The following is a 21,008-nucleotide window of genomic DNA, read 5'->3' as shown; positions in this document are numbered from 1 at the left end:
GATATGAGCGAGTAGTCTGATGATCTAGGGGGTTTATTGTTTTTTTTCTTTCTGTAAAATGATACTTTGAACGCAAACAAAGCGCTCACATGGTGCTCCGCGTTGAGGTGTTACGTGTTGATTCAAGCTGAACTGCTGTGAGCTCAAAACATCAGGTGCCGGTCTCGGCCTGTATTTCACGATGGCCCACTTTGTTCTCCTCTGTCTTTTTTGTTGTTGCTTTAGCCGGTTCACGGCAATAAATAAAGTTAACCCCGAGAGAGTAAAAATGCGGCACTCACTCCCAATTCAGCATTTTGAAATAGATTTGAGCAGCCAATTCAGTGCAATTCAATGAACAAGACTTCGTCACCATGTGCCAGCAACAAATAAGTGCACTAAAGTCAAGTGCTGGGTGTGAACTTTGATTTTATCATCACATGTTGATGTTGGTTCATGTGCCAAGACTAAAGCCTTCCTCCCAATCTTCTCGATAGACTGATCGAACCTGATCCCTGGTCACTCGTAAATCTTACCCATTCCATCTGATGCTGGTGGTTCAAATGTTTGAAATAATCCTTTGCTGCAGAAAGCCACTCTTTTGAGACAGAAGAAGGGAGAGAAATCATTGCTGAACCTATAGTCTGAACAATGCTTGTCCTGAAACTTGATTTGCAGTTTAGAAAAACATTTATTTTCTTTGACGTAAAGGGACATGTTACTAAGGTAGTCCCGCTTCTTTTGCACGCACATATTGGATTCATAAAGAAACATTTCGGCACACTTTTTATGGTCTGAAGTCTCCGAACTGATTACAGCAACGTCATGACAAATGTTGCTGCTGCTTCTTTAAAACCTTGAGCTAAGTGTTCTCATTTTGCCATCGTGACACTCCTGCTGTGGTGGTGAATCAGTGCTTGTTTTTAGACCTTAACTAGACTAGACTTACTGTGAGCGTCTGAGGCTGCACTTCGGCACAGCGGTGCTTTGAGCTAAATGCTAACGTCAGCACAATAACAGGCTCATAATGACGATGGTAACATGCTGATGTAAAGCAGGTGTACTGTTTACCATGTTCATCACCATCTAGGTTCAGCGAGTTAACGCGCTAGCATTTGCTAATTAGCACTGAACACCAAGCACAGCCGAGGCTGATGGGAACGTCATTAGTTTAGCAGGATATTTGGTCATCAATCAGAGTATTGGACCAATTAATAATGATACCTGATGATGACACCAGAAAGTGAAAAGACAGACGGTCGAACTTATTAATAATCATCCTGAGGGACATGCAAGACTAGTGTTGTTTAGTTAGTTAGTAGAACTGCTGTGATCAACAAAAAAATCAAATGTGTGGGAGGCTTCATGTGGGAGATGAAGCCTCCTGGAGTCCTGGAGGTTTATATTGTTGTTTATAGTCTTACAATAAATATGTATAGGCATAAATACACCCTGGTGGCTTTACAGTGTTTGTGCCTCTCTTCTTTCAGAATACCAGAGTGCTGTTCAACATCCGCGTGGTGGGAGGATCTGCGTTTTACAGCTACCTGTCTCCTCAGGACGGGCGGCCGCTCCACCACCCTGCTGTCGACAGGTGAGGCCGCCGGGAATACATGGAACATGGAGTTTATTCTGCTGGAGGACTGATGTGTCACACACACACACACTCAGACAAGTCCTGCTGTTCTGGATGTGTTAATTGATTTTTCACCAGAGCTCACCGTACATATATCGTTTTTCTGAACTGTTATCGGCTTCTGTTCTGCACAGTTTTGGGGCTGTTGACTGCTGAATCTTTCTCTGCAGCTTCAGGCTGATAGGCCAAGTAAAAGTTAATAACCATTCATACAATAAAAGCTCCTGTATCCTCTGATGCAGGACAGGAATGGTTGTTTTTTTTTTTGCACACATTTCTGTATTTTCTACACGTGAATGTACATCCTCCATGTTTCAGCAGCTAAGAAATATTCCTGCAGGTGCAAACACCATGAGCACACACGGGCTGGCTGTCTGGACACTTCATTCTTCTATTAGACCGGAGCTTTATTAGATTATTCTAAATGTGTCCCTAGGTTGTAGAATTACTGCTCCATCATGGTCCAAATTTTCAGCGCTGAAACGACCCAATGTTCCCGCAGGCTCTTTTCAAATTTGGTCTAATGTAATCAATTTTAATGCAATTTGAATCTGCTCTAATCTAATCAAGTGTTTCTGGAGAAAGGCTAAAACCACGGGCCAGGCTGCAAATTACTGGAGACATTCTGACGTAAAAACAAATGTTACGCACTAATATGACTAATATGAGTTACCTTTTAAAGACTCGCCCCGTCTGCACAGATGTTCTGTTTTATCTTCTTTTTATGTATATCGTAAAACTGATTTTGCAGCATTGACTGAAATGTGCAGACATTCTAATCCTTTCACAGATCTTGACACGCGTGTGATGGCTTTCACTTGCGTTAGTGAATCACTGTTTCAAGGGGGCATTTTGGCAAAGTCTTGAGAGGACTTCCATTTGTGTAGTTCCTAAGAGCAGTTCATTCGCTGAACGGCGCTGATGTGGCAAAAGCTTTTGAAAACAGCACACTGTATCCTAGAAACGAATGTAATAATGGTGAACTCCAATGATTCAGAAATATTCTCTGACCTCAAGTCAGCCCAACGCATGTGTTTCAGTCTGCTTTACACACTGCTATCTGTGTAATACTGTGTTCCTTATACCAAAGGACATATTGACGTAATCTTAATTTAACGACGCTAACAGCGATACTTTTAGTGCTAATTAGCACATGTTAGCATGCTAACACGCTAAACTAAGATGGTGATGAACATGGAAAACATTATACCTGCTTAATGTAACTGTGAATATGTTTTTCATAAACAAAAGGAACTAAATCACTTAGTGATAGTGAGCATGTTAGCATGCTGATTTTAGCATTTAGCTCAGACCACTGCTGTGACTAACTATAGCGAACAGAGCTGCTAGCATGGCTGCTAGCATGGCTGTAGAGTTGTTCTCAAGTGAAGGTGTTGCATATATCACAGTTTAGTGAAAACAGTGTGTTAACAGGCATGAGGCCATTTCTCTTTGCTTCAGCAGTTTTCTTTGAAACATATTTGAGACGCTCTTTGTGAGGTTTAAGTTGAGCTTTGCTTTAAGTATGTTCCATTATTTAGTTCTGGCGCCCAGCAGCACCCACTCAAGTTCACTCTTGACCTTTTTAAAATGGTAGTTTGTGCAAAGATTATCGTTACTCAAGCTCCACTCAATAGCTGTTTCTTCAGCTTTCAACCAATTCTCCCAATGTGATCTGATGAAGACTGTGAATCCAGGAAGAAGATGGTATTTTTGTAAATCTACCTTAAGTTGAGAACTGTGGGAAGCGTGTTTTGTTATGAGTTCTATGAGCAAAACAAAAGAATATTGTGTATCTTTAAATGTAATCTTTGTTTACCTAAAACATTTCAAGCTTAATCCCCAACACAATCACACACAGTGACTTTCTCCCTCTCACACAGCAGTCTTTCCTGCTTTATTAGCTTCTGTGGTAACACTGACACCTGGTGGTTAAGAAGCCACAATACAAGTGCACTCAAACGACTATAATAAGGTTGTCGGTGCAGTACATTTACTGTAAATGTCTCAAAGCTTGAAAGTGCGGCAGATTTCAGAAATCATGTCAGAGCAGTGAATGGACTTTGTGCACTGGATGACCTTTCACCTTTTTGTCTTTCAGAGCTCTGAAGCTCTGCTGCTCAGGAGGACCCCCACACGTGAAGCTCATCATCGAGTGGGAGCACAGAATCAAAGACTGGTAAGTACACGTTCTATTACAGACCACCGTGTGTTTACTCTGGCATCTCTCTCTCTCTCTCTTTTAACCTGACTCGAGCCTCGTTGTGTCCCGGGCCGCAGCCTGTTTGGTAACATTCAGGAGGAGGTGGTGAAGGACGCGGACAGCGTGAGGAATCAGCAGCAGCAGCACGTCCAGCAGTACAGCTGCACGTTGGACGAGTGCTTCCAGCTCTACACCAAAGAGGAACAGGTAGTCCGTCCGTTGCCTTTTGATACCTGCAAGAACCCTGAAACTCAGCCTCCTGAACTCTACCTGATCGACTCTACGTGACGTCATGTTACTACTGTTAACGATTCCTTAGAGGAGGTGGGCGGTGACAGCCGTGATGTGACAAACATTACAGAATGACCCAAACGCAAGCTGTTACTCACTGTATTTAACACAAGTGTCATGGTGACAACAGAGAGAAGACAACGATGGAACCTGTTGTTTTCATGAGGTTTGAAAGGATTATAGCATGTTTTTTTGACCTTAAAGAAATGAGACATGCTAAAGGAAAGAAAAACATTTTTATATAAATATATATATATATTATATGTGTGGTGCACATGTACAATATATACGATAACAAGAGTTTCATTTGACTGATGAACGCAGTTCAAATTTAAATATTTTCTGTTCAACATGTTGAGTTTGTGAACGCTCAACACTTTATAGTTTCCAGTCTTTTTGTAAATAGTTAATAACCTTGGTCTCAAAAATCATTATACACAACACATTATTTATCAGCCCAACCTGGACCGAACCCCCACGGAGGTCTAATAGTTACTACTTCTGAAGTAAAATGAAAGATGAATGAGGAGCCATGCAGCCAATTAAGCCCGTCATTATTATTAATACAGTTTAGAGTCAACAATGTTTACAGTAACAGAGAGCATATGTCACTTCTCTTCACCGACATGCAGCAGCAGACCTTAACGTTTCACTGTTGACTTTAAGTAGAGTTTTTTTAATTCCTTTGACCACATGTAATAACACACACCGTATGTCCTGTCTGGCCCTCTTTCCTCCCCGTTTCCTTCTCCACTGCTGTTGTGCTGATCGCCTGTGATTGGCTGTGATAATGCTGCTGCTGTTCCCTCATGTTACCACAGAGTGGCGCTGCAGGCTCATGAACGGCCCTCAGCCGTTTGTGTTTTTAGTTTGTCCATATGTGTATGGATGATCACTTAAGTTAGGAATTTGAGAATCCCAGACTTTGCAAAATGATTAATAATGTCCATCATCATATTGCAATCCCATTATTAGTATTTCACCTGTGAGGCCAAGAACAAGGGAAAATGTTCAGCACTTCTTTATCAAGTTTACACACATTGTTCACATCGCTCCAACACTAATGCAACCAAAACCCTTCATTCACATCTCAGGATTAACTATTGGACCAGAACACAACAGACCCCAGGACACGATGACAGCATCACTATATGTAGCACTATTGCCTTTGAAGTCTCTTTTCTTTTTGTAATGATTTAGCATGAACATCATCTCTTACAATACACCCGGGAAAGAATCTTTTAGCCTTTCTGATCCCGACGTCCAGCATTCATTGATCATGTGGCTGGTCGTAAATAAACGTATCACTTTTCATCAAACACTTCCTCTTAAGAGGCCGAGGAGTGGAGAGTAGAGTGGAAGTGAAACTGCTGTCTGTGTAAACCACTCTGTTACTGGAAGAGATGATGGTGAAACGTCCCCGACCATTACAAAACGTTCTGCCGTCTTTCATTGGTCATCGAGGAAAGTGAAGCCGTTAGTGTTGTGCGTCTGAATTTCGGAGTTTATGCATTTTGTATTTTTATATAGCAGAATGTAGCAAGTGCAGACTCATTTCACAACAGTATGTAAACGTGTAAATACACAGAGTGTTGGTGGTGGTCGAGGTTAAGGAAGAAAACAGGTTGTTGTCGTCTGTGTCAGAGCAATAAAAAGGATCCACAGTTTAGTCACATTGACGTAAGTTACGCTGCTGACTGAGAGAAAAGGGAACTCGTGGGGGGCTGCTGTCAACGAATGGCCTTGTTGAATGCAAGAACTCATCGCTGCAGAGAAGACAAGATGGTGACCAGAGGGAGACATGGACAGTGATTTAAAAGTAGTAGCCATGGCAACAGCTTTAACAGTAAATTCAAATAATTCATACAGTGTTGAATCATAACAGACACTGTATTTAATCTATAGTCTATAATTTACAGAAACCCAACACTCAGCAAGCACTCAGGAGAGAGAGAGAGAGAGAGAGAGAGATTCTAATGATAGTTATTAACCTTGATGAAAAATAAAATGAGCCCACCTCGTTCACCCGTCTACGCCCACACCTTCACATGCACCCACCCACAGCCTCGCATCAAGTAAAAAAAAAACAGTCTATATACCACCCATACATAGTCAAGCCCCCCTCCCCAACAGGTCTAGAGAGACAGACAGAGATACAGAGATATAGAGACGCTGATTAAGACTGAATTTCCAACGTTCTGTCAAGCATCATTTATAAGAATATGATTACATGGAATAAGAAATACTCATTGTGATTTATCTGCAAGAGTTGGAGTAGAAGAGTTTTTTAGGCTCTGTCAGGATGTTAAACAGGCAGAGACCATTCTGCTGACTGCATGTTTTGTGTCTACGTTTCCCCCTCGTCTCCCTCTCCCCCCCCCCCTAGCTTGCCCCGGACGACGCCTGGAAGTGCCCCCACTGTAAGCAGCTGCAGCAGGGCATGGTGAAGATGAGCCTGTGGACGCTGCCGGACATCCTCATCCTCCACCTGAAGCGCTTCAGGCAGGTGGGGGAGCGGAGGAACAAGCTCACCACGTTCGTGCACTTCCCCCTGGCGGGCCTGGACATGGCGCCGCACATGGTGAGCCGCGGCCATCAGCCCCCTCAGCCCCCTCTCCAGCCGGGCTGGACGCAGCCCCGACGGCCTGACCTGGCTCCTCCCGACTTCCTGTACGACCTGTATGCTGTGTGCAACCACCATGGAGGAATGCATGGCGGACATTACACAGGTCTGAGTAACTACCACCTCCTGAGGAAAGACCTGCAGTAGTAATAATCATTTAATTTACACGGCACCTTTCAAATAGATCAAAAAGAAAACGTGTCAGGAGCTTTTTCTATCAGCTGTAGTCCAAAGTGTTTTGTGAGGGCAATAGGTTTGGAATGACTTGATCTCAGATGGACAAATCTGTGCTACTGCTTGAGTCAACAAGAACATCTAAACCACAGGCTTCAGTTTCTAACTTTATCAAATATGGCACTCAGCTAGAAGAGAGCAGAGAGAGAGCTATAAGCTGCCTAAAGCAATCACATAACCAGCGTGTCGGTGACAACGTACAGTGAACATCCCTGCCTCTAGTTGCCATGGGAGTCGAGCCAAAAAACACCCTCTGTACAAAGAAACTGTGAGGGTGAAAAACTAAACACAAGCAGATACATTTGTGTAACAGCTGACTACATGGATGCTCGCTGGAGCGGTTCTGTGGGGGATGTGGGAGCGTGTTTCCTGCAACAAGCTCACAGCACAGTCCCTCCACCTTAAAAACACTCTGACGGACAACAACAGTTGTAGAAATGTACCGCTTGTGCTACACCGGGGAGGTTAAACTTCACATCGTGATGTCACTAAAATGGGCCACGTAAGTGACACTCGCGCACAGTAAATGCAGCGTAATGGTCGTGCTGAGACCAGAAAGGAGAGTTATAATGATGTTGAATTTGAAGCCATTTACTTAAGTTTTTCAAGTTAATTTCAGCAAGGTAAGACGGGACACATCGGGGTACCAGCCTCTCACAAACCCCAGTATCTGTCAGGCTGTGTTCAAAACCAAGTGGGAGTAAAGGCAGAACCTTAAAAAAAAGAAATCTTTTTCCAAGTATCCTCGCCAAATTGACATGAATGAGTGGTGCTCTAAAATGTCCTGTAATTTACTCCAGCCCATTGTTATTGTACATTGCAGCCTTCTGTAGGAACTCGGTGGACGGCCAGTGGTACAGCTACGATGACAGCAGTGCTGAAGCGGTGCCTGAAGCGGAGGTGTGCACGCGTGGAGCCTACATCCTCTTCTATCAGAGAAGAGACGCCATCCCCCCGTGGTCTGCCAGTTCTTCAGTCACCGGTTAGTCCTTTCAAACCCTCTGCAGCGACTTGTTACAGTATATTGAGAACAGTCGGGAGGGATCTGCCTCACATCATTGTTGTGAAATACAGAAATAATGAAGGTAATGTGGGAGTATCGGTACATCTCACACCACCATTACTCACAGTTTGGCCTTCAGAAGTGTTGTTGTTCCCTCTGTAATTACAGTCTGTCGAATTGGCTGATGCACTGCTCTTCAGCAGCATCGGTGTGCATTCTTATTGCAACGTCAATTTTGTGAGCTAAAGCTATGAGGAAACATGTTCGTTAATGACTTCTTTTACCAGGACTAAGACGATGACAGGACGGTTCATTCAACAACGGTGAAGATAACAAACATGCAATATCGTTTGAAAGATAACGTCTTTATTTTCATCACCTTCCACCGTTCTCTCTCTCTCTCTCTTTGTCTCAAACACACTGCAGTGCGACGGCGGCGCTCCATCGTCTCTGTCCTTGGGTCTGTCACGGGAGTTCACGGTTAGGACCCAATAGCAAGACCACAGGAGACAGAAGTTGATATAAACAGGTTTTATTTTGAAGGTGTGTGAAGGTGTGGAGCCCGTGGTCCGACACCAGAGAGTAGGCAGATCGACGGTGTGAGTCCCGTGGCTCGACACCGGAGAGCTGGCAGCTTGACGGCGTGTGTAGTCCGTTAACACAACGGAGGGCGGAGCGGCGGTGAGTAGTCCGTTAACACAACGGAGGGCACGGGGGATTCCCGGACCGACGGACACCGGAGGCAGGCGCTCGAGGCAGAAGATGCAATGGGGTTGAAGCGGGTGAAAGACGGTACGGCCTGACAACCCCAGACTGCAGGACCAGAGTTTATATAGTGCCAGGGAAAGCGTTAGTGGGACCTGAGCCTGGTGTGTCAGCCTGCAGGAGGTAATCGGCTGGAGTGGCTGCAGCTGTGTGGCCATGGGAGGTGTCTGGTCTGACAGGGATCCTGACAGGGTCAGTCCTGTACAATGTATAATGTTGGTGGTTTGAGGGTCGGGGTCGGGTGATTGATTAACGCATATGTTGTGTGGGCGGATCGTCTCCCATAACAGGCTGGGTGGGTAAGAGATCAGCTAGTCGAGCGGCGGAGAATCATAAAGCACACACTCAAACTCAACAGTAACAAAATAAAACTCACCACAACTGTCTTGGTCAGTCCGAGCGTCCACAATGACAACAATCATTGACGCGACATTTGAACAGCTCCTTAAACGGGACTAAAGCGCTTTGAGTGGTCGTCGACTAAAACTTTGAGGGGTAAGGATTACTAAAGTGTGACAAAAAGTTAAATCTATATCAGCTGCCGAACATTGTTTCCTTGTTATCTTTGTTATCGCTGAAAAATGAAATTTCCTGTACAGAAGCAGTCATTTTCATGATTTCAGCCTCATGAAGGTGTTCACAGATGGGTGAAAATACTGATTATATCCTGTTTTCATATTTCACTCAGCAGTGTGGATCTCACCGTGACGTTAGCTGTGGGAAGCCTTCTGACTCTCTGCACATGGCTTGTTTTAGGATAAATGAATATACAAAAAAAAACCACACACGGCTTATCTGCTTTTTGCAGGTTCCACCAGCTCATCCACCTCTGACCACTGGCTGGTCCGGCTAGCAGGGGGCAGTAAGAGGGGCAGCGTGGTGTCAGGAGGACCAGTACCTGGACCTCCGGGGCCCGTTCAGGCCCCAGAGTCTCCTGAGCTGCCAGTGTTTGGAGACGAACTGCCCAGAACAGTAGAAACAAGTAGGTATCTGGAGTAGCGCGTATGGAATGTTTTAGTTATCTCAACACTTCTGCATAAAACAACACTATTTAGTGTTTTGCATACAATTATGCCAATATTTCACTAGCTATCAATGACAAATTGATTGATAACCTACTATAATTATAACTATGTAGTGGTTAGTAGTAACGTGAGGTGTCTTTTCCTCTAGATGGGTTTGCAGCCAAGCCGTTAGTCCGCGGGAGCCAAGGCAGGAGTGTGAGCATGAGATCCCCAACGAAGCCCAAGGAGAGTCTGAGCAAAGTTCTGCCGCTGCGGTGGTCTTTTGGCACCAAGGACCGCATTAGACACTCAGCCCAGACCCAGCCTGGGGAGCTGGTGGAGTACCTGGAGTCTGGGCGCCGCCCCCGATGCACCAAAGACCCTATAATAGCACTGGTGGCCACCCCACCACAGAGGAATGCCCCAGGAAGGGCCTTCGAAGTAGGACAGGACTGCAGCTCACCCAGCGGCAGCAGTCTCAGCTATACTGACCGACCCGGCTCCGACACTTGTTACTCCCCCAAAATACCGAAGGGACAGAGCCGAGCTTGTGTGGAGAGAAGCATGAGCCAGGGTGTCGGCAACAGGGACGATGGCTCTCTGAGGCAGAGGTCGTCTAAGAGAGCAAGGCCGGACCATGGCAGGACCCTGGACCTCCAGCTTCAGAGAGGGGCCCTTCTGATGGGTCACATCAGCCACAGCGCACCTCAGAGCAGAGACTCCACATTAGGAAGGACCAAGGGGGTGACTTTCAGGACGCAGAAGGACTCGTTACAGATGGCCATTCAACCCGGGGACAGGAGGGGCCAGAGGGGACAGGAGGGCCGCAGCCACGACAGCCTGCTGTCTTTTTTCAAACCGGGTTTCATCAAGAAAGACATTCCCGGTTCACCAATCAAGGGGCACGACCAGCGTATAAACGGCCACGGGCACCCGGAGAAACTGGCGAGCAGCAACCTAGCCAAACTGTCCCTCTCCAATGGCACGCTGACCACGCCGAGCTGCGACGCCCATAACTGCAAAGCGCAGCTGGTCAACGGAAAGGCCGGGAGTCACGACCCCGTGGACATAAAGCGCGCTCACAGCTCCGGCAACATCCAGACGAGGCTGGATTTGACATTTCGCAGGTGTGCCTCCCTGCAGAGGAACAGAGAGGCAGTGGCCCCCCCGGCCCACCGCGTCCCGCTGTCGGACAAGCCGAGCTACGCCACTCTGCAGCGCACGCGTTTCAGCACCACGTCCCTGGGTAGGCACATATCTGTCCCTGAGTCCTGCTCATAGGCTTAGGTTGTTAGGCTGGAGACACAATCATAAGAGCCTTTCAGATATTTGATTGGGAAGCTTCCCTGTAACTAAGTGGAAGGCAGTCAGGTTGTTTTGTTACTATCATTAATATTAATCCCAGTGATTACTTCAGTGACTGACTACCATGTGACACATTGCTTTGTATCTTATTTTTGAAGTCCCTCTGTGACAGCCCTGACTGACAGCTGACCACCACGACCTCTGCTGATTTCTACGCTCGTCACCCATCGGAGCTCCCAGCAGGAGGCGTCGCCGGAGACAAAGTACATCCTCTCGCTCCCCTCCATAGTGCTGTCATAAGTTCTTACCCGTGTGTGTCTTAAACTAAATCTATGCAGAGTTGAATTTACTGAGGAGGAACACTGCTGTAATGTGATTTTATTTTTCCTCTCTTTAGTCTGCTGGTAACACGTGCTTTCGTTACAGCTGAGGGTGATTCGGTAAATTCATAAAACCATCATCTGTTACATGTGCTACAATGTGTCAAAGTGTTAAACATCTGCACTGTAAATCGGCTGCTGGAACAACATGCATCATTTGCTTTGTCATCTTACTATCATGTTATATCACAAATGCACTTTCTTCTTTTTTCAAATCCATATTTTTCTGCACGATCAGAGCTTATGTGACATTGCTAATGAAGGAACATCTACACTGCTGCAAAAATTGGCAAAAAAAAGCTTTTTCTTTTTCTGTATATCTTCAATTTGCAGCCAACAGATAATCAGCGGGAGAGGTGTGTGGCTGCTACACTAGATGAAGAGAATCTAAGTAATACCTGTTATAACTATAAGTTGACGTGTGAGAAGCCCTTCCCCTTGAAAACACCTTTTCCTCTGGTTTTTGTTCGGGTGAGTTCTGTGGACGGTTGAAGAGTTTTGGCTCATCATGAAGCAGGAGGTGAGATTGTTCAGACTACAGAGACGCTTGCAGAGCAATAAATGATGTGATTCTGTGTTTCCACCTCTGCTGAGCGACAACCCGAATTTCTGTCTCTTTCATTGAAGGCAGATTTGAATTCTTACTGATAAAGTGCCAACGATGACAGGACCAGCTTCAAAAGCTCAGTTTTTCTCTTTCAGGATTGAACAGAGGATTCACACACTGTGCACACACACACACACACTCACTCATTCTGTCTCTGCAGACACAGGGATGTAATGAGTCCTGGTGGTAATCATGCTCCGCCACATTCACATGAAGTGTAATAAAGTGGGCAGCACAGACAGTTGATGCTCCTGTGTGTTTGAGTCACAGTCATCAGTCTTCCTCACCGTTTCTGTCACTGGGGATCATTGGGGAACGTAAAGAGTCCAGAGTATTTGCCTCCACTGTAACTGTGTTCATGTCGTGTCGGTTAACATCACGGTCTAACAACACTCTACCAAAATCAAGTGATAGGAAATAAAGGATGTTTTGGAGACATTATTTGGGGACTATGTCTAGATTATATTTTATTATTAACTTTTTTAAAAGTCTACATTTTGTACCTGTAATTATGTAATTAAAGTACCAGATTTAAAACGCTATGTTTCAGGCTCCTGTACCAGGTCAGACTAATACGTGCTGTAACTGGGGTTTGAATTGGACACGACACACAGACGTCCTTGTACTGGACTCTCTATAATATCTGCTTAATGCACTGCAAGTTTTATGGATTGCAAATTAAACACGGCTTTTCTCACAAACGAACTGAGTGTAAGCTGAATCATTTATCACCACAGCGTCTGTCTGAGCGTCTCGTTCTCGTCTCTGGCTCACATCATGCAGCGATGGTCTTTCTTTCTTTCTTTTTTTTTTTTAAGGATTCAAGGCAGGTGTGCCTCCTCTGAGCGGTTGGATTCTCTGCTAAATTCAAGCAACGTATCCGCTGGAGTAGCAGCTCCGATGAAGGCTGTTTTACCTGAAACCCTTTTGAGGCCGGACTACCGAGGAGTTCTGCAAAGCTCCTCTTGAGTTCTACTCGTCTGTCACACATGAACGTGATGAGATCCATATGAAGACACATTTACCACACGTACCGCTCATGTCCTCCTTATTCTATCAGCGACCTGTACATTCTGTGCATCGCTAACAGAATGAAAGGGAACAGTGATTCCTCTCTTTACTAATCATGTCCTGCTTATAATCATCTACCAGCTATAGTATGTTTTACCTCACAAATCAGCTGTGTGTATGCAGTGCAGCGACTGCTCAGTTGACCCATTCTGTCATCAATATCCCCACTGATCTGAGCTCCCAGAGCCACCACAGTTTACACTAAGTACTGTTTAATGCTCTGTAGATCGTTGCTGACACTTCATGTAAATGACACGTCGCAGATAATCAGAAGCTCCTGTACAGAATGCATATTGAGCTATTGGTTCCATATTTATTAAGAGTATAATGTCCACCATGCCACCACTTATTCAGCCTCTAACCAGGGGGTGTTTTAAAAGATGTTTTAGTTTGCAAATGTGTGCAGCCACCTGCTCCAAATCTGATCAGATCATCTGCTGTTACGAGGAGGATGTGCTGTTCAAGTGAGTACGTTCTGTTAGGAACCGTTTTCCCGTTACTGTGTTTGAACAAGAACGTGTCTTGTTCCAACATGGCCCGTTATCTGTTTTGGTTGTTATAAAATGAGGCAGCAGGAGGGCCGGACTCGCAGAGAACCTTTCAGAATAATGGAAGCTAACAGAGCAGAGATGTGCCGTGCAATATATTAATCACCACATTGAGCATCTTTAATGTCACTGGAAAGAACAGCCAGTAGCTTATCTAGTATGTTGCTGAAATATCAACTTAGGGCCCATTTAATATTATCTTTTATCACACACAAAATGCAATAACCTGTAACTTGTCCGCAGGCAAAAGTTGTTACTGCTAAGTAATGCAATTGGGATTTCTATTTAGACAGGCAATGGGTGAAATGCATCATGCCTCCTCATCTGTTTACACTTCAACATTAATAATAATCACATCAGAGTGTCAGTATGAGGGGGTAGTTACACTCCTAATTATTTAGTTGGTTGTTAAGAAGTACAGCACTTGAATAAATCAGAAGTACATGTTTATTATATTCTCAACAGCTAAAGCATAAATGCTTTTATTTAATTTGTTTGTGTTGGAAAAACTGCCTTTTTAAAATAGTTTTGTTAATGTATTTGTATAAACTGTTAATTAATACTTTGAGAAATAGTTTGACACTTGGGAAATACGCTTATTCACTTTCTTGCCGAGAGTTTGATGAGAAGATTGATATCATTCTCATCTGTGTGTGTTAAATTTGAAGCTACCGCCGGAGGCTAATTAGCATAGCTAACTAGCTATGTTAGGAACCTAGCCTGGCCTACCAGCACCTCTAAAGTTCACAAATGAATACGTTATTTTCTTTGTTTGATCCTTAAAAAGTGGTATCAAGCTTCAACTAACTCTTAGCGGAAAAGCGAAAGAAAACTATTTCCCAAAATATGATAAATGTGTCAAATATGAACTAGAACTAGCAGCCAGTTAGCTTAGTTTAGCAAAATTAGATTAACGCGTTATATTTTGATTGTAGAAATAACAGTTTGCTAATTATGGAGTGGTAATGTCTCAGACTATTAATTATATGTTAACATGTTCATTAGCTTAGCATAACAGTCAACATGGCCCCTTGTAAAGGAAGGATTAAACAAAAAAGACACAACGTTAGAAGCGATCTAGAGCTAGGCTAGCTGTTTTCCCCTGTTTGCAATATTTTTTTTTCTCAATTCTTGGGAACATGATATCTGAGGAGCTCCTTGAGCACAAACGTCCACTTTGACTCAAGGATGAATATATATATATATATGTGTATAGTTATTTATTACACTGCAATTTGTTACAAGCATTTTTGTGTATTTAGACTTTAAGCCATTTCCTACAATACCTGTCTCTGGAGCAATAAGAAGGGAAAATGTTTTCTAAATTAAAAAATGTGTCCTACGGAGCCAAACAATACTGCTCCGAAAATAAAAGAAAAAGCGTGTTATTGTTTGTGTTGATAGTCCACTTGAGAGCCGTCGCCGATTGGAACTCATCATTTACTCATCTCTTTGACGTCGAAGGTTGAACATCCGCACATCATTTGGAACACGGCCTGACCTCAATTTCCTAATGGCTCCACTTACACACACTAGTCAGCATGATGTGAGTCACTGTGCATGGACCCCGCCTTTGGACCAAAGTCATCATAGCGAGGGTAATTGGTGTCTTTGCTCAAGCAGAGGTTGGTGTGATGGCTGCTGGTGTTTTGATAGCCTGAGGCCATTACTGCTGTTTCCACCATCACCAACAGATCTAAGGGAAGGCCGACACCTGCTTATCCGTTTCATATATCGCCTTGTTTTATAAGATGTCATCAGGAATGATGATTGTCTCTGTCTTTCACCATTTTGACAGTGTAGTGGCTGGTCCAGCACTAATGCTATCTCCTTATCGCTCATCTGGGATGGACTCCAATGTGTTTTTGGCAAAATTAAATTTGAAATTAAAACCAGTAAATCAGAGTTCACTGGTTTATGACGCAGAGTGAGTGAAGCTTGTTGCTCAAACAACCGCTTTGTCTGAAAACAAGAGACGATATTGGAGGAACCGATGACAAGGAAGCAGCGCCAAGAAAATCATATCCTGAATCCCTCATTAGGGAAATCAAATTTGTGAAAATGGCAAACTGAATGCATCACAGACGGTGTGAATGAATGATTGAAACAGTAGGGACACGTTATGGTTTATGCATGGATTACGTTCAAGGACTGAAAGAGTTATTTTTTTGTATTACACCAACCATCAAGGAAGAGAAAGAGAGGATTTAGTCATTTTTTATGTATACATTTCGTGACAACTGGGATAGACATTATGCAGAAGGAGTTTTAAGTCATAAATGATGTCCGATCATTTACACAGCCATCAAGGTTTTTGTCAGTGGAGCCGGGCCTCTGCAGAACAAACTCATGTTGTGTTTATTGGTGGTGAATCTAATTCTACATAACCTAAAGCAATGGGTTTGAAAGTCTCTGTCATTTTCAAACCTGCTGAGATAAGGATGCACACATGGACGGACTATGAGTCAATGGGCACCTGTGTCTCTTCATTCTTGTTTTTCATCTCTTTGCAGTTGTTTTGAATCTCTTTGAGGTTGTTTTACATCTCTTTGTGTCCCTTTTCATTAGTTTTGCATCCCTTTGTATGTTCTTCATTCTCTTCTTGCATGTCTTTGTAGTTGTATCTCTTCATGATAGTTTTGCATCTCTTTGTATTCGTCTTAATCCCTTTGTGCTTGTTTTGCATCTCTTTTTGGTTATGTGTCTTTGTAGTTGTTTTGAATCCCTTCATGCTCGTTTTGCATCCCTTTGCAGTTATTTTTGATTCTATTTGTGGTTGTTTTACGTCTCTTTGTTTCCCTTTTTTAGTCGTTTTGGTTCATTTTGTTGTCGCTTAGCGTCTCTGTGGTCACCCTTTTTGGTCATTTTGCAGCTCTATGTGATAATGTTGTGTCTTGATTTCCGACATGTTTTGCTTCTCTTTGTGGTCGTTTAGTGTCTCTTTGTAGTTGTTTTTAATCTCTTCATTCTCGTTTTGCATCTGTTTACAGTCATTGTGAATCTCTTCATGCTTGTGCATCTCTTTCTGGTCATTTTGTGTTATTTGTAGTCATTTTAAATCTCTTCATGCTTGTTTTGCATCTCTTTGTAAATGTTTTGAATGTATCTATCTTGTTTTACGTCTCTTTGTGTCCCTTTTTTGGTCATTTTGGCTCTTGTTGCAGTCGCCTAGCGTCACTGTGGTCGTTTTGCATCCTTTTTGGTCCTTTTGCAGCTCTTTGTGGTTATTCTGTGACATGTTTTGCATCTCTTTGTTGTTGATTTCTATCTCTTTATAGTTGTTTGACTGACTTTTTGAACAAGAAATATTAACAGTCCCTTCAAACAGAGGCTCCATTCAGTAAGCCATCCATGTGTACACCTCTGTATCAGTGCCTTGGGCCTTTGTGCTATTTTTACACTTTTATTACGACTTTTCATGTGCCGTGAACATGAAACGACAGCACAGGGATGTCTGAAGCATCCATCTTTATTGCTGGTGTGAAAGGTTCAAAATCTTATTCCAAGGATAGTTTTATATCACACCTTCCAGCCCTAAAATGTTGAAAGAATATTTTTATATTAAAGTTTTACTACTTAACTTTCTTTGATTAAAAAAAGACATTTTGATGAGAGAATCGCTTAAATATTCTGCAATATTCTGCATCAACGTGTGTTGCTTGAGGGGAATATTTAAACTAAAGACTGTATTCTACATCAGATAGATATATTCTTTGTGTCATCCGCTCCGTTTTTACACATTTATGAACCTTATCTTTATCTCAGTTGCTGAAAAATGTCTCCATATTGACTAAATGCACACAATATGTCCACTTGTGAGATAAAAACAATCTTGACTTTAGTTCCCGACTGTGGCGCAGGGACAGAGAATCATTTCCGTTGTCATTGACGTCATGCAGTTCTGTGATCCGTACTTCATTACCACCATAATGTCTCACTGGGGTTTCGAGTAAATAATTCCCTTAGTATTTAATTATTTTGTGTTAAATTGGATGGTCTTTATGATTCAGGAAATAGCATGTGAATGCCATATAATCCCGGTTTTATTCCACTCCTCTGTTCTTTTCTAGATCATGGTGTTACTTGACATTTGGATGAGCAGTGAAGCCGAGTCTTCCCACTGTGAAAAGCTGAGGGGGGGGGGGGGGGGAGAAAGAAACAGTTCTCCCTCTTTAAGTCCGGGAACATTGCCTCGACGGATGATTCTGGTTGAAATGCTTTCAACTCCATGTGTCCTTGCACACCGTTGAATGGAGATATTTCAGTTGACTTCAACACTTTTATTGACATAAGAACATTTTTGCAAAGAACGTTGCAAAAACAAGAAACTCACAAAGCAAACACCAATACATTGAAAATTTAGGAGTAAACTGAATTTGACCACCGGATGAGACAAGTGCTTTCACATTGTGTACACACACACACACACACACACACACACACACACACACACATTCTTTATCCCCTGGAGGAGAATTAAACAGTTAAAACATGCAGTACAGCTTGCTATAGACATGCCACAGTGTAGCCTGTATCCGTCATCACAGTAAAGAGGCCCAGTTAAATACACACAGACTAATAGCTACATCACAAGCCGAACAGCCACATACTGTACATACAGCGAGTAATGACATTTGGTATCTATATAGTTGCCGGTGACACAAAACACTTTGTCAGTGTGCTTCTGTGGTCGCTTAGTCAGCGATTGTGGTTCAAAACACATCAGTCACATGGAGTGTATAGGAGCAGCACCTCCTCGCTCTAATGGTGTTGCACTGACAATTGTTTTGACATTTAAATATGCACACAGTGACCCGGCAAAAGTCTTTAATGAGACAGTTGATGCATCGCTAAGAGCATGAATCAGATGGCTGGAGGGTTATTAGAGTTATTAGAGCTGTGACTCAAAGCCACAAACGTAGTGACAGACTAACAATACATCCTGCAATCCCACAAATACTGGTACGACAACATAAAACAGCCAATCACAGTTAAATACTGCTCACAACTCAAATTTCAGCTCACAACAATTGTTATGTTGAGTTTTGCAGAGGCATAAAATCCACGTTGGTTTGCATGGACTACCCCTAATTTAGCTGTAGAAGAAGAAAAAAAAAAAGAACTAAATTCTCCTTTTAGTCCAATTTTTAAACTATTGAGATAGTTTTGGCCATTTGAAGTTCATGTCAAAGATGCATCAGTTTATACAGAGGCTTGATATCTTTCATTAAGTGAACCCGCTGTAAGCATCTCAGTAGGCTCTCTTATGAAATAGCCGGTGTTATTTGTTTTCCATTGTTGAATGGTTGATTATGTTTAACTGTTTCCTGGCTGAGTCTAAACATGAGTTAGTGACTCATTTGAAATGTCACAGCTACATGTACATTAGAGTTCAGCAGAGTCACGTGCATGTTGTTAATGCAGCAGAGGTGAGTGCTGAGGGGACTAACAGCTGGTAGAGGTGGCAGGTGGACCCCTTTGTGGACGGTGGCCTTGGATGGACAGTCAGGGGTCCACCTCAGTGCACGGCCACGGTGGCGGGCAGCATGTTTCGAAGCAGTTCCCTTTTTGACTGAGAGTGGGACGGCTGAGAGCAGTCCGGGGCCACCTTCAGACTCATGCTGCCGTCGGCCGGAGCAGGGGCCACCCTGAGAACCCCGTGGGGCGGACGAAGGGCCACGACGAGTTGCCTCTTGAACGTCTCGCTCAGCACAATGTAGATAAACGGGTTGATGCAGCTGTTGGCGTAGCCCAGGCTGATGGCAATGTTGTAGGCGTACAGGAAGGCGAAGGTGGGCCGCTGCACTCCGAGGTGGGCCAGCTGCAGGACGTAGTAGGGGGCCCAGCAAACAAAGAACGCCAGGCAGATGGCCACCGCCATGCGGGTCACCTTTCTGGTGCGCACCCTCTGGCTGCGCCGGGGCAGTGGGGCGACCGCGGCCGACATGTTTTGGAGAATCTTGAAGAAGACCCCGCAGATGACCACCCAGGGCAGAGCGAAGGCCAAGAAGAACTGGTAGAGGGTGAACCAGTACGTGGCCGGGTCGGGCAGCAGGAGGGCGCAGCCGACGGAGCCGTCCTTCAGATGCATGAGTCCCGTGTACATCCAGACCGGGGTGATGGAGACCAGGGAAAACACCCACACCAGGGCCACCGCCGCCCCGGCCACGAAGGGGGTCCGGACGTGTTTGAAGCGGATGGGATGCACGGTGGCCAGGTAGCGGTCCAGGGTCATCACGGTCAGGATGTAGGTGCTTACGATCTGGCTGTTGGAATCGAGCGCCGTGATGACGGTGCACATGGTGCCACCGAAGCACCAGGAGCCGCGGCCCACGAGCTGGTGGATGAGGAAGGGCATGCCGAGGAGAAAGAGGAGGTCCGCGATGGACAGGCTGAAGATGAAGATGTCCGGCACCGTTGGCTGGGAGCACAGCTTGGTTTTCTTCACGATGGTGTAGATGACGACGGAGTTCCCGAAGATCCCGAAGAAGCAGATGACGCCAAAGATGCTGGGCATGAGCGCGTTGTTGTACTGCTCGTGGTCTGTGGATGCAAACAGAAAACTCCTCGTGGGTCACTTTACCATGCAGGAAAAAATCCTGCTTATTCTTTTCCATAAATATCTTTTGTTCCAATTGGTTAAGCCACTGGTTTTGCAAAAAAAAAAATAAATAAATAATAAAATGAACTCCACAGCTGAAGATGACGCAATCTGTCTAAATGCTTCAACAATAATGGTGTGACATATAGCAGTTAACATTCAGATGAATTGAAGGGCTCACTCAACTTAAAAAGGAGAAGAAACAAAAGACATACCTTCCTGGAGGTTCTCGGGCGAACTGAAGGATGAAAAAGATGAATTCGGAATGTGGGCAAAGTCCATCCCATGATCTTTTGGTGGTCTCTCTCTAAACTAATAATAATAATAATAATAATAGATTACAACTTTTTGGATTGGAATAAGATATCAAAGGAATAACAGCACCAAATTATTTGTTTCTTTTAAAACAGCTTTAAATGTTAGTTTCTGGATTTGAAAATAGAGATGCGACGCCTCGCGCTATTGTTTTTGTGTTGTCCAAAAGACTTCATCAGTGCACGCGACACCTAAAACGCAGTTAAAAAGGTGGGAAAAAAACAAAGCCGACGGAACACACTCGTTATTCAATCAGATACTCCACGAGTTTAACTACAGGAAGCAGTACGCTATGAAAACCCATCTCTCATTTAGCTGCCGTCCAGGGGACAAAGGTGGACTTCAGCTTCATGTTGTGTCCAGGGAACCTGAACGAGGGGGGAGAGAGAGACAGAAACAGAGACAGGGGAGAGAGAGAGAGAGAGAGAGAGAGAGAGAGAGAG

The 21,008-nt window shown here is 44.0% G+C and overlaps 2 protein-coding genes across 3 annotated transcripts in view; one reads left to right on the top strand and one right to left on the bottom strand.

The window, feature by feature from the left end:
* The window catches only part of usp43b (ubiquitin specific peptidase 43b), a 56,923-nt gene extending 44,188 nt beyond the window's left edge, over positions 1 to 12,735 (top strand). Inside the window, exons 9-16 of one of the 2 annotated variants that reach the window (XM_031870793.1) lie at positions 1,470 to 1,573; positions 3,717 to 3,794; positions 3,896 to 4,025; positions 6,496 to 6,838; positions 7,790 to 7,948; positions 9,543 to 9,716; positions 9,908 to 10,984; positions 11,216 to 12,735. In XM_031870793.1, the coding sequence (XP_031726653.1) occupies positions 1,470 to 1,573; positions 3,717 to 3,794; positions 3,896 to 4,025; positions 6,496 to 6,838; positions 7,790 to 7,948; positions 9,543 to 9,716; positions 9,908 to 10,984; positions 11,216 to 11,232 (2,082 nt within the window). In that variant the 3' untranslated portion in view covers positions 11,233 to 12,735. Of the gene's footprint in view, positions 1 to 1,469; positions 1,574 to 3,716; positions 3,795 to 3,895; positions 4,026 to 6,495; positions 6,839 to 7,789; positions 7,949 to 9,542; positions 9,717 to 9,907; positions 10,985 to 11,201 lie in introns of both variants that reach the window. The other variant, XM_031870794.1, reaches the window with a different exon arrangement.
* Positions 12,736 to 17,998: 5,263 nt separating this feature from the next.
* The window catches only part of mchr1b (melanin-concentrating hormone receptor 1b), a 5,555-nt gene continuing 2,545 nt past the window's right edge, over positions 17,999 to 21,008 (bottom strand). Inside the window, exons 2-3 of the mRNA XM_031871053.1 lie at positions 20,466 to 20,562; positions 17,999 to 20,192 (exon numbers count right to left, since the gene is read on the bottom strand). Of these exons, the coding sequence (XP_031726913.1) occupies positions 19,168 to 20,192; positions 20,466 to 20,532 (1,092 nt within the window). The 5' untranslated portion in view covers positions 20,533 to 20,562 and the 3' untranslated portion in view covers positions 17,999 to 19,167. The remainder of the gene's footprint in view (positions 20,193 to 20,465; positions 20,563 to 21,008) is intronic.

This window comes from Anarrhichthys ocellatus, unplaced genomic scaffold (genome assembly GCF_004355925.1).
Source record: "Anarrhichthys ocellatus isolate YVR2014 unplaced genomic scaffold, GSC_Weel_1.0 scaffold55, whole genome shotgun sequence".
Lineage (NCBI taxonomy): Eukaryota > Metazoa > Chordata > Actinopteri > Perciformes > Anarhichadidae > Anarrhichthys > Anarrhichthys ocellatus.
This window is presented reverse-complemented; position numbering and strand designations above follow the sequence as displayed.